At 37.0% G+C, this 12,635-nt stretch overlaps 1 protein-coding gene across 8 annotated transcripts in view; it reads right to left on the bottom strand.

Annotated features, from left to right (window-relative positions):
- Positions 1 to 12,635, bottom strand: part of OXR1 (oxidation resistance 1) — a 461,155-nt gene that overhangs the window by 14,492 nt on the left and 434,028 nt on the right. Inside the window, exon 1 of one of the 8 annotated variants that reach the window (XM_018058345.1) lies at positions 6,423 to 6,729. The exons of 6 other annotated variants lie outside the window; for them this stretch is intronic. In XM_018058345.1, coding sequence (XP_017913834.1) covers positions 6,423 to 6,545 — 123 coding nt within the window. In that variant the 5' untranslated portion in view covers positions 6,546 to 6,729. Of the gene's footprint in view, positions 1 to 6,422; positions 6,730 to 12,635 lie in introns of those variants that run through there. One more of the 8 variants, XM_018058346.1, reaches the window with a different exon arrangement.

Below are 12,635 nucleotides of genomic sequence, written 5' to 3'. Positions count from 1 at the left end.
CTTCCCAACTCTGTTTATAGAAAACACAATTCCAATAAAATCCTATTCAGTCATTCTGTGGATATACGCAACTGATTATTTAAGGTTTATGTAGAAAGATCCCAACGCCAACACAATAATGAAGGAAAAGAAGAAAACTGAAGGACTGACACTACTCAACTTCAAGACTTACTATAATCCAGACTGGATATTGGCAAAAGAACAGATCAATGGAATGGAAGATACAGACCCTAGATATAGGCAAGTATAGTCAACTGATTTTTGACAAAGAAGCAAAGATAACACAATGAAGAATGGTCTTTACCAAAGAGTGCTGGAACGATTGGACATCCACATGCAAAATAGTTAAACTGGACAGTCTTCATACTTTTTCACAAAAATTAACTGAAAATGGATCTTTAACCTAAATGTAAAATGCACAACTATAAAATAACTAGAAGGTAACACAGAAAAATATCTAGGTGCTCTTGGGTTTGGATGCCTTTTTAGATATAACACAAAAGCAAGCTGGATTTCATTATAACTAAAAACAACTGGTTCGTGACAGACACTGTCCAGAGAATACAAAAATGATCCATAGACTGGGAGAGAATCTTCGCAAGATTTATATCTGATAAATATGTTATCCAAAATATTCGAAGAACTTAAAAACAATGAGAGAAAAAAACATGAACTAAACATCTGAGCAGACAAACAAGACTATGAAAAGATGCTCTATGTTATATGTCATCTGGGAAACGCAAATTAAAGAAACAATGGGATACTACTATAAATGTCTTCAGGATGAAAGCATTGATAACATTAAATGCTGGTGATGATGTGGAAAAGTAGGAACTCTCATTTATTGTTGGTAAAGGACAAAACAGTACAGTCACTTTGGAAAACCATTTTGCTGTTTCTTACAAAACTAAAAATACACTTATTATATAATCCAGCAATCATACTCCCTGGTATTTACCTAAATGAGCTGAAAATTTATGTCCACATAATATCTGCACACAAATGTTTATAACAATCTTTTCTTTAAGTGTCAAAACTTGCAAGTGACCAAAATGTCCTTCAGTAAGTAAATAGATTAACAAACTATGGTATGTTAAGACAATGGAATATTAAAGTGAAAGTCGCTCAGTGATGTTGACTCTTGGCGATACTATGGCTTATAGTCCATGGAATTTTCCAGGCCAGAACACTGGAGTGAGTAGCCTTTCCCTTCTCCAAGGGATCTTTCCAACCCAGGGATAGAACCCAGGTCTCCCACATCACAGGCTGATTCTTCACCAGCTGATCCATAAGGGAAGCCCAATATTAAAAGTCACCACTAAAAAGAAATGAGCTATCAAGCCACGAAAAGACAGGAAGGAGCCTTAAATTCATCTTACTAATTGAAAGAAGCTAATACGAAAAGCCTACATATGGTATGATTCCAACCATATGATACTCTGGAAAAGGCAAAACTATAGAAAGAGTAAAAACATCAGTGGTTCCCTGGTCTCCAGGTGGAGCAAAGGAGATATGAACAGACAGAGCACAGGGTATTTTGAAGGCAATGAAAACTATAATGGCAGATACATGTCATTCCACAGAAGGTGTAACACAAAGAATGAACCCCAAAGCAAACTACAGACTTTGAGTAATGATGTATAATAATATTAGCTTATATAATATAACATGTACCACATTAATACAAGATGTGAATAATACGGGTACTGTGTTTGGAGAGAAAGGGGGTATATGGGAACTCTCTGTACTTTCCATTCAAGTTTTATATAAACGTTGACTGCTCCAAAAAATAAAATCTAATAATTAAAGAAAAGCAGGGAAATGGTAACAAAATTCAGGTAGGTAGCTAACAATCTGGAGGTGACATGAGATGAGAAAGAACACACAGGATGATACTGGTTCATTGGTAACATTCTAGTTCTTAAGCTGGATAGTGAGTGAATGAGTGGGATCAAAGAGACTCATTTTATCATTAGGTCTCACAACTTATATACTAATAAATATGCTTTTCAACTACTAAAGTCAAATAAAGAAAAATATTTTACACTGAATATATCTGTATATGTCCTTGTTTCAATTATGTTATAACCAGAGGGCAGATGGTTTATACAATAAGGCATATATAACCACTTGTTAAACTTCCCATGACTATGTACTATAGGTAGGAAATGCAGTATAGCAGAAAGAATCCTGGGTTTAGCTGTGAAACTCCTCTGTTGTAATTATGATTCTCTTTAACAGTCATTCCTACATATGCCTAAGGGATCAGTTCCAGAAATTGTTACTGAAACCAAAATCTATGGATGCTCAGGTCCCTTACAGAAAATGACTAAGTATTTGCATATATCTATGCCCACTCCAGTACTCTTGCCTGGAAAATGCCATGGATGGAGGAGCCTGGTAGGCTGCAGTCCATGGGGTCGCCAAGAGTAGGGCATGACTGAGCCACTTCATTTTCCCTTTTCACTTTCATGTGTTGGAGAAGGAAATGGCAACCCATTCCAGTGTTCTTGCCTGGAGAATCCCAGGGATGGAGGGGCCTAGTGGGCTGCCATCTATGGGGTCACAGAGTCGGACACGACTGAAGCGACTTAGCAGATGCACATCTCTTTCATATACTTTAAATCAACTATATATATTACCTGTGCTGTGCTATGCTACATCGCTTCAGTCATTTCCGACTTGTTGTGACCCCATGGACTGTAGCCCACCAGACTCTTCTGTCCATGGGTCCTCCAGGCAAGAAAACTGCAGTGGATTGCCATTTCCTTCTCCAGTATATTACTTACAATACCTAATATAATGTAAATGATATGCAAATAGTTGTAAATACAATATAAATGCTATGGAAATAGTTGCCAGCATGTGGCAAATTCGAGTTTTGCTTTTTGGAACTTTATGGAATTTTTTCCTAAATACTGCTGATTTGTGGTTGGCTCAATCTGCAAACACAGAACCATAGAACGCAGAAGTGGCAGGTAAGGAAGGCTGATTATATTAGTTGGGTGAACTTGAGCAATCAAATTTAATCTATTTCTGGTTTTTCAAATGAAAATTATAATCATACCTTAGGCACTTTATGAGGAATAAATAACAGTATGTATAAGATATACATAAAGTAGAAACTGATACAATAAATGTACACAATAAATGTCAACCCCCTTCTCCTGGTTATATTCTGACGATTTTGAGAACAAGCACAGCAAAGAATTTGAGAGCACAGCCTAGAGCCAGAACAGAATGGATGGATTCAAACCACAGCCTCGACTTCTGGTTGCAATATGACTACTGTATGTCTCTGTTTCGTTAAAATGAAGGTGAAAGTAGCAATATTCTACAGTTTGAGGATTAAATTTTAAAAACTCATGGTAAGTTTATAGTGTTAGTATAAATAATTTTTTTAAATCAGTATTATAATCACTCTTCAGCTGAGGTCACTGGAAAGAGCTTTACATTTAAATTGTTTTTCTTAAAATTCTAGCTGTGAGTTAATATCTACACAGATGTAAATAATTCATCATGTGTTTTCAAGAACAAAATCCTAAAATATAAAAAAGAAATTCATCTTGTCATATATGAGGGCCTAGGAAACAACAAAAAAAGGGAAAATGACAAAATCTAGTAAAGAATTGATACAGAGAAAAGTGATATTTAATATTTTAAATATTAAACAAATATAAAAAATATTTAATATTTTGTGACTTTAATGTGATTAAGCTTACACCCTTATAAAATGAGCTTATAAATCTTCATGTCAATTACAGTTTATTGACAAACACAAAAAAGACAGCATATATGGGTATATTAAATATATAAACAGCTTTAAGTAAATTATTAAATTTACGTTATACATCAGAATAAACTCTGCGACAGCCTTTAAAAATAAGATAGCAAGGTAGCTGAGTAGAAAGACGCTGAGCATACAAGCACAGGAAAATCAGAATTATTCACAGAACAACTATCAGTGAAACAGACTGGAACCTACCAGAAAAGATCTTTAACAACTGAAGATATAATGAAGATGGGCAGGAGGGGTGGAGTCATGGTACAGTCCAGACCATACCTTTGGTAGGTGAACCAGAAACAGAAGGCTAACTATAATTGCAGAAGTGAAGTGAAGTGAAATTGCTCAGTCGTGTTTGACTCTTTGCGACCCCATGGACAGTAGCCTGCACCAGGCTCCTCCGTCCATGGGATTCTCTAGGCAAGAGTACTGGAGTGGGTTGCCATAATATAACTGCAGAAGTTCTCTCCAAAGGAGTCTGAGTCCCACACCAGGTTCCCAAACGTGGGTGTCCTCTTCTAGAAAAATCGAGCCCCTAGAATGTTTAACTTTGAAGACCAGTGGGGTTTCCTTTCAGGAGACCCAGAGAGTTGTAGGAAAAAGAAGACTTCAGTCTTAAAAGAGCACACATACTCTGAAAGACTTGGGACAGAAGCAGTAATTTGAAAGGAGCCAGAGTTAGATCTGCTTGCAGATTTTGGAGTTCTGGAGAGGCAGGGAGCAAAAGAAGTTCACCCTGGGGACAGAGACACTGGCAAATGCCATCTTTGGAACTAATAGGACTAATAGGTAGAATATGCTCTAAAATATACAGAATCAAGTTAAATCTCTGTCCAGCTGGGTTAATTGAGAACCATACTGATGAAGCATGCTTGACTTTATTAATCACTGTGTACAACAGTGATTCAAAAATTTTTATAGATTATAATCCATTTATAATTATAAAATATCAGCTGTATTTCCTGTTCTCTATATCTGTAAAATGGTTTCTTTTTTGTCATATTAACTACTTTGTTTTACATTTTAGATTCCATATCCAAGTGATATACAGTTTTTCTCTAACTTTCACTTAAGCATAATACCCTCTAGGTTCATCCATGTTGTTGCAAATGGCAAATTTTCTTAAGCCTTTCTCCTACCCTACAGCTTCTGGGATTTCTACTCCAAAGCAAGGAAAACAGTTAGAAAATGGGGACTTGAGCTTGTCTACACACCAAAACACATTATACTATATTGTACCATCTTGTAAAACTCTCAAAGACATCTTGGTGAGGAAATGAATATGCTAGGGTTGAGCTGTCTCTGTTCTCCCAGGACAGCTTAGTTCAGTAATAAGTCCATATGAATTTTCTCACCTTTAAAATGCCAAGTGATACTACTGACTTTGCAACTTATTGTGAAGGTTAAATGAAGTATTATATATAAACTCTAATAATGTGCAGAGCTAAGGACCAATGAGAAGCATGCTCTCATATCTCACAAAATCACGTAACACCTTACTATAAGGTTGAAAATGAATCTGTGACTGTAATAAATGTGTGATGTACACTGTAATGACCTATAAAGTTCAAAATATCCACATTTTGCCTGTATTTGTAATGACCTATATTATAGTATTAGCAAACTAATGATTAATGTTAATTCAAACTGCAAATTAAAAATATATGAATAGCATCACTGTTCTTGGTTTAAAAAAAAAGCTGGCTAATCTAATCTGATCAGAATTTTAACAAATCCAGTCATTTCAGATGACTAAAACCTTCTGTGGTGATGTTTCATAAACAAAAACTTGAAATCGTCAACTTAAAAATAAAAAGATTTAACAAAGTACTCTCAGCCAAATTAAAGCACTACTAATAGAAATCATTTTAATATTTTTACACAATTGAGAGTGGCAAGCTGCTGGGGGCAACTTTCTAAGTCACTCTGGGGTCTAAGTATATATCCAGTCTCATTTAAATCACCTACAACTATAGTACAAATAAAATGAACATTCATAAGGCAAGATATAATCCTAAACTACCAAAGAAAGAACAATGGGCAATACATTTTCTAACAAATAATGCATAAATACTTACACCAAAAAATACCTAGGAGTCTTATAAGAGTAAGGTTGACTAAGATTTTCCTTTGTTAGAATATTATTTAAGGTTTTGTATTAGGCAGTAATGCTTGAAACTTTTTGGATAGCTTAAAAAAGGTCTTTTCTCATATGGTTAAAACAATAGTCTTCATACACTAAATTATAAATGGTATTTGGTTTGGGATCCAATCAATAAAAAGGTTCTACTTATTTTTAAGCAAAACAAAAATTTACTCATTTTTAAGGAAAACAAAATTCTGAGTATTTTCCTACAAAGCTTAACTTGAAAATTAAGGCAGTAATAAAAATTTGATAACTTCCTGCTGATGCAAAACCCAAGCACTTTGACAAACCAAAATCACAGTCCCTTATTTATTTCCTTTCGAAGATATTTAGGATTAGCAGAAATAACTTGAAGGTACTTTTTTACAATCATACAATATTGAATTCTGTAAGTATTCTTTATGTTTAAATTTTAAAATTGCATAATTCTGCAGAATGTCACCATAAAAAGACTAGTAAATATAGAAATTGAAATCATTGACTAAGATTTACCAGAGTATATTTTTGATTAATTGGTTGATGCCTTCTCCCCTTTTTCCCATACCAGAGACGAGACATTTCCTTTCCAGGACAAATTAAGTTACACCATCTCCTAAGAACTGTTTTCAAAAGCATTCTTCCTCTGTCAAAGATCCATTTCCAGCACGAGAGCCCTACTACAGTGACAAAACAGTTTGCTGGAGACAACGATTTGATTGACAAGACAGAGAGCTAATCACTAAGTAGTATCCATTGCAAAGATAGTCCTGAGTGGAGACTGTTAAGCTGGGGAGGGAAGAGAGGATTTCCCATGTTTAAGTTTGGTTGCACTGTACCCAAATGTGCAAAGAAAGGACTCAAAGGTTTAAAGATACAGAGCATGTATTTCCAAACACCAGTACATTAAGAAATACACTAAAAATACCTGTCATAAAAAAAATAATCAGTACAGTTTCCAGAGTCCCTTCCAAAGTACACAAATGATTTCAATTAACATTTTATTGCCTGTTTCTACAGTCATAAAATCATTCCTTATTTATGTCTAAGAATCCTATAACATTTCATCTTATGTGTATTTTTAAGCATTAAAACATCCTTTGAGGACCCTTCAAACTTTCAGAGTGACTATCAAAATGAAGTCAATCTACTACAAATAAATCCTATACAAACATTCAGTGTGACCTGAAAATTCCTCTGAGTATTACACAGCCCATTTTTAAATTGCATTTCCTAATACTTTCTTGAAAAAGTAATTATTATCTATTACGCCTAGGTATATACTTCACTAACAAGGGGTATTCTGAATGTAACTCAGTTTTTAAGATTAAATATTATTATGACTATAAACAAAAAATATCTAGATTACCTGACTTTTAACTAGAGGTAAATAATACACTGAATGTATTATAATGATACACTGAATATTTCTTCCATTTTAAATTAAACCTGCTCTTCCCCCTTTATCTTGCGGTGTGTACACACAAGGCCGCCCTTCACACATACACAACCACTTTTCTAGTATATGCACTGTACCATACCCACACCCTGACATCTCCTTTCTCCACATTCCAGGATGTGCATGCATAGGACATAGTACACCTCTGATAAACATCCACCCTGCCACTCACACCAGCCACCCCTATATCTCCCCAACCAACTCTACATCACACTTACCCTAAGATCTCTCTCCCACAATCCCTCATAGACACACTATAACCATCTCTACACCAGCTGTACAATACAGAGTCCTCTTACAAATACAGTGAACTGTGGTCACCAACCCCCATCCCTGCACTGCCTCACACATAAAACAAACATTAAATAATTTGGCGGTAGTGGGATGCTATTTTGAAAACCTATCATTACTTCCAGTCAGAATTTCTATAACTAAAAATATGCATACCAAAACGTGGTTTAAATGAGATTTTTAAATATATATACACACACACACCACGCATCAGTTCAGTTCAGTCACTCAGTCGTGTCCGACTCTTTGCAACCCCATGGACTGCAGCATGCCAGGCCTCGCTGTCCATCACCAACTCCCAGAGTTTACTTGAACTCACGTCCATTGAGTTAGTGATGCCATCCAACCATCTCATCCTCTGTCATCCCCTTCTCCTCCTGCCCTCAATCTTTCCCAGCATCAGTGTCTTTTCAGATGAGCCAGTTCTTTGCATCAGGTGGCCAAAGTATTGGAGTTTCAGCTTCAACATCAATCCTTCCAATGAACACCCAGGGCTGATCTCCTTCAGAATGGACTGGTTGGATCTCCTTGCAGTCCAAGGGACTCTCAAGAGTCTTCTCCAACACCACAGTTCAAAAGCATCAATTCTTCAGTGCTCAGCTTTCTTTATAGTCCAATACATCCATACATGACTACTGGAAAAACCATAGCTTTAACTAGACGGACCTTCGTTGGCAAAGTAACGTCTCTGCTTTAAAATATGCTGTCTAGTTGGTTAAAATACACACATATATATAACATATATATATACACACCATGCATAGGATAGCCTATTTTGTCTTAGTATATATCCTCACACCCTCTTCCTAATACAGCTTTGATTTTGTTAAGGTATCTTTCAGCCATGTGTTTCTGAGAAAACTGGCTTCATGTCGAGACAAGATCGGCTCTTAAAAATCTAAACCAGTAGCTCCAAAATTTTAACTACGTCAGAATCACTTGGAACATTTGTTAAAACAGAAAACTGGGCTCCAAAACCAGTTTCTGATAAGTAGACTGCAGTGGAGCCTGAGAATGGACTTTTTAATTTTTTGGTGTGCCATACCTTGTGGGACTTTAGCTCCCCCTACCAAGGACTGAACCTGGGTCCTCAGCAGGGAGAGCACAGAATCCCAACCACTGGACCACCAGTGAATTTCCTTAACTTTTTAAACAATTCCTAGATACTACTGCTGCTGCTGGTCTGGGGACTATACTTTTAAAAACAATTAAACCACAATGAACTATCATGTCACACCAGTTAGAATGGCTGGTATCAAAAAAAAAAAAAAAACAAGATATAAGAAACATGGAGAAAATATGGAGAAAAGGGAGACCCTTGTGCACTATTGGTGGGATTCGATTGTATCAATAAACTGGTGTAGCCACTATGAAAAACAGTATATGGAGGTTCTTAAAAAAATTAAAAATAGAACTATTATATGATCCAGCAATTCTACTCCTGGTTATTTATCTGAAGAATGAAAACTAATTTTTAAAAAAGATGTATGTACCACCATAATCACTGGAGCATTATTTACAATAACTAAGATAAGGAAAAAGATATGGGAAAGATTAAAGGCAAGAGGAGAAGTGGGTGGCAGAGGATGAGATGGCATCCATGATTCAATGGACATGAGTTTGAGCAAACTCCAGGAGATTGTGGAGGACAGAGCCGCCTGGCATGCTGCAGGTCATGGGGTCCTGAAGAGTCAACTTAGTGACTGAACAACAAAGATATGGAAACAACCTAAGTGTCCATCAGTGAATGGATAAAGAAAATGTGGGACACATATGCAGTGGAATACTACTTAGCCAAAATAAAGACTGAAATCTCGTCATTTGAGACAGTATTGGCTGGACCTTGAGTTCATTAGCTAAGTGAAACCTTCAGATAAATACCATATGACTTCATGTATATGTGGAATTTAAAACAACAAAGAAATGAAATTCATAAACACAAGAGAACAGACTGGTGGTTGCCACTGGGGGGATGCTGGGGTGGGCAAAATCAATGAAGGGGGCCAAATTATAAAATATAAATAGGTCATAAGAACTGTATAGTCAACATGGAGACTATGGTTAATACTGCAACACATATTTGAAAGTTGCTGAGAGTAGATGACACCACCCTTATGGCAGAAAGTGAAGAAGAACTAAAGAGCCTCTTGATGAAAGTGAAAGAAGAGAGTGAAAAAGCTGGCTTAAAGCTCAACATTCAGAAAACTAAGATCATGGCATCCTATCCCATCACTTCATGGCAGATAGATGGGGAAACAGTGGAAACAGTGGCTGACTTTATTCTTCTGGGCTCCAAAATCACTGCAGATGGTGACTGCAGCCATGAAATTAAAAGATGCTTACTCCTTGGAAGGAAAGTTATGACCATCCTAGACAGCATGTTCAAAAGCAGAGACGTTACTTTGTCAACAAAAGTCCGTCTAGTCAAGGCTATGGTTTTTCCAGTAGTCATGTATGGATGTGAGAGTTGGACTATAAAGAAGGCTGAGTGCCGAAGAATTGATGCTTTTGAACTGTGGTGTTGGAGAAGACTTTTGAGAGTCCCTTGGACTGCAAGGAGATCCAACCAGTCCATCCTAAAGGAGATCAGTCCTGGGTGTTCATTGGAAGGACTGATGTTGAAGTTGAAACTCCAATACTTTGGCCACCTGATGCAAAGAACTGACTCATCTGAAAAGACCCTGATGCTGGGAAAGATTGAGGGCAGGAGGAGAAGGGGATGACAAAGGTCGAGATGGTTGGATGGCATCACCGACTCGATGGACATGGGTTTGGGTAGACTCTGGGAGTTGGTGATAGACAGGGAGGCCTGGCGTGCTGTGGTTCTTGTGGTTGCAAAGAGTCGGACATGACTTAGCAACTGAACTGAACTGAAGAGAGTAGATTTTAAAAATATTTTATCACAAAATTTTAAGTATGTATTGTCTAAACTAGATTTACTGCGGGGACCATTTCATAATGGTCATAATGTGATACACCTGAAACTAATAAGTTATATATCATTTATACCTCAATTAAAAACGAAAAATCAACTGGTCGAAGCTATTTTAAGTGTGATTTTTTTTGTTTCTTGAAGCCAAATGCTTCGTAGTTAATGAATGTAATACCTACCTAGCATACATAAAATGAGCTCAGTAAATCTCCTTTCTATCCCTTCTTTTTTCATAATACTCAGGAAACGTAATGTCAGGTCATTTAAATTTGGCTAGATACCCCAGAGCTTGAAGGAAGTATCAATTTAGCATTACAAAAGTAAAATGACAGACTATAAAAATGAAGCACTTTTAAAAAACATAGTTTAATTTTTAAAATAATAAAACAGTCATTCATTATTCACCCCTTCTCACAATATAAATAAAGTAACATTTTGGATTTTAATGGAAATTTTATAGCCTACAGCTTTTGGCTACCAACTGAGGACAAATATTAAAAAAGAAAGCAAAGCATTGTTCAAAACTTTATAGATATTTAACATTCACAGCTAATATTAGTAATAGTCAAAACAGACCATAATTATTCTCGCATGCTAAATGCTAATATGAAAACACTTAATAGTCTAGAACCAGAGACCTACTCTACAGCACAGTACCAAACATATACTTCAAAATTTGCTAAGAAGGTTAATTTTAAGTTAAGTGTTCTTATTACAAAATAATAAGAGATGAGAAACTGCTGGAGATGGCCAATGTTTATGGCAAAGGTTGTGGTGATGCCTACATGGGTATATTTGTTGTTGTTCAGTTGCTCAGACATGTCCGACTCTTTGCAACCCCATAAACTGCAGCATGCCAGGCTTCCCTGTCCTTCACCATCTTCTGGAGTTTGCCCAGACTCATGTCCACTGAATGGGGGATGCCATCCAACCATCTAGTGCTCTGTCACTTCCTTCTCTTGCCCTCCATCTTTCCCAGCATCAGGGTCTTTTCCAATGAGTCTGTTCTTTGCATCAGGTGGCCAAAGTATTGGAGTTTCAGCTTCAGCATCAGTCCTTCCGATGAATATTCAGGATTGACTTCCTGTAGGATTGACTGGTTTGATCTCCTCGTAGTCCAAGGGACTCTTGAGTCTTCTTCAGCACCACAGTTCAAAAGCATCAATTCTTCTATGCTCAGCCTTCTTTACGGTCTAACTCTCACATCCACACATGACTACTGGAAAAACTATAGAGCTATGACTAGACAGACCTTTGTTGGCAAAGTGATGTCTCTGCTTTTTAATATGCTGTCTAAAAGTGAAAGTGAAGTCACTCAGTCGTGTCCGACTCTTTGTGACTCCATGGACTGTAGCCTACTAGGCTCCTCCGTCCATGGGATTCTCCAGGCAAGAATACTGGAGTGGGTTACCATTTCCTTCGCCAGGAGATCTTCCCAACCCAGAGACTGAACCCGGATCTCCCACATTGTAGACAGATGCTTTACCCTCTGAGCCACCAGGGAAGTCACTCTAGGTTTGTTGTACCTTTTTTTCCAAGGAGCAAGTGTCTTTTAATTTTTTGGCTGCAATCACTGTCCACAGTGATTTTGGAGTTTAAGAAAATAAAATCTATTACTGTTTTCACTTTCCCCCCGTCTATTGGCAGTAAGTGATAGGATTGGATACCATGATCTTAGTTTTTTGAATGTTGAGTTTTGAGTCAGCTTTTCACTCTCCTCTTTCACCTTCATCAACAGGCTCTTTAGTTTCTCATCGCTTTCTGCCATAAGGGTGATGTCATCTGCCTATCTGAGGTTATTGGTATTTCTCCTAGCAATCTTGATTCCAGCTTATGCTTCATCCAGTCCGGCATTTCACATGCTGCACTCTGCATATAAGTTACAGAAGCAGGGTGGCTACAGCCTTGACATACTCCTTTCCCAATTTTGAAGTAATTAGTTGTTCCATGTCAGGTTCTAAATGCTGGTTAGGGCTTCCCTCATAGCTCAGTTCGTAAAGAATCTATCTGCATTGCAGGAGACCCCAGTTCAATTCCTGGGTCAGGA

This window comes from Capra hircus, chromosome 14 (genome assembly GCF_001704415.2).
Source record: "Capra hircus breed San Clemente chromosome 14, ASM170441v1, whole genome shotgun sequence".
In the NCBI taxonomy this organism is placed as follows: domain Eukaryota; kingdom Metazoa; phylum Chordata; class Mammalia; order Artiodactyla; family Bovidae; genus Capra; species Capra hircus.
This window is presented reverse-complemented; position numbering and strand designations above follow the sequence as displayed.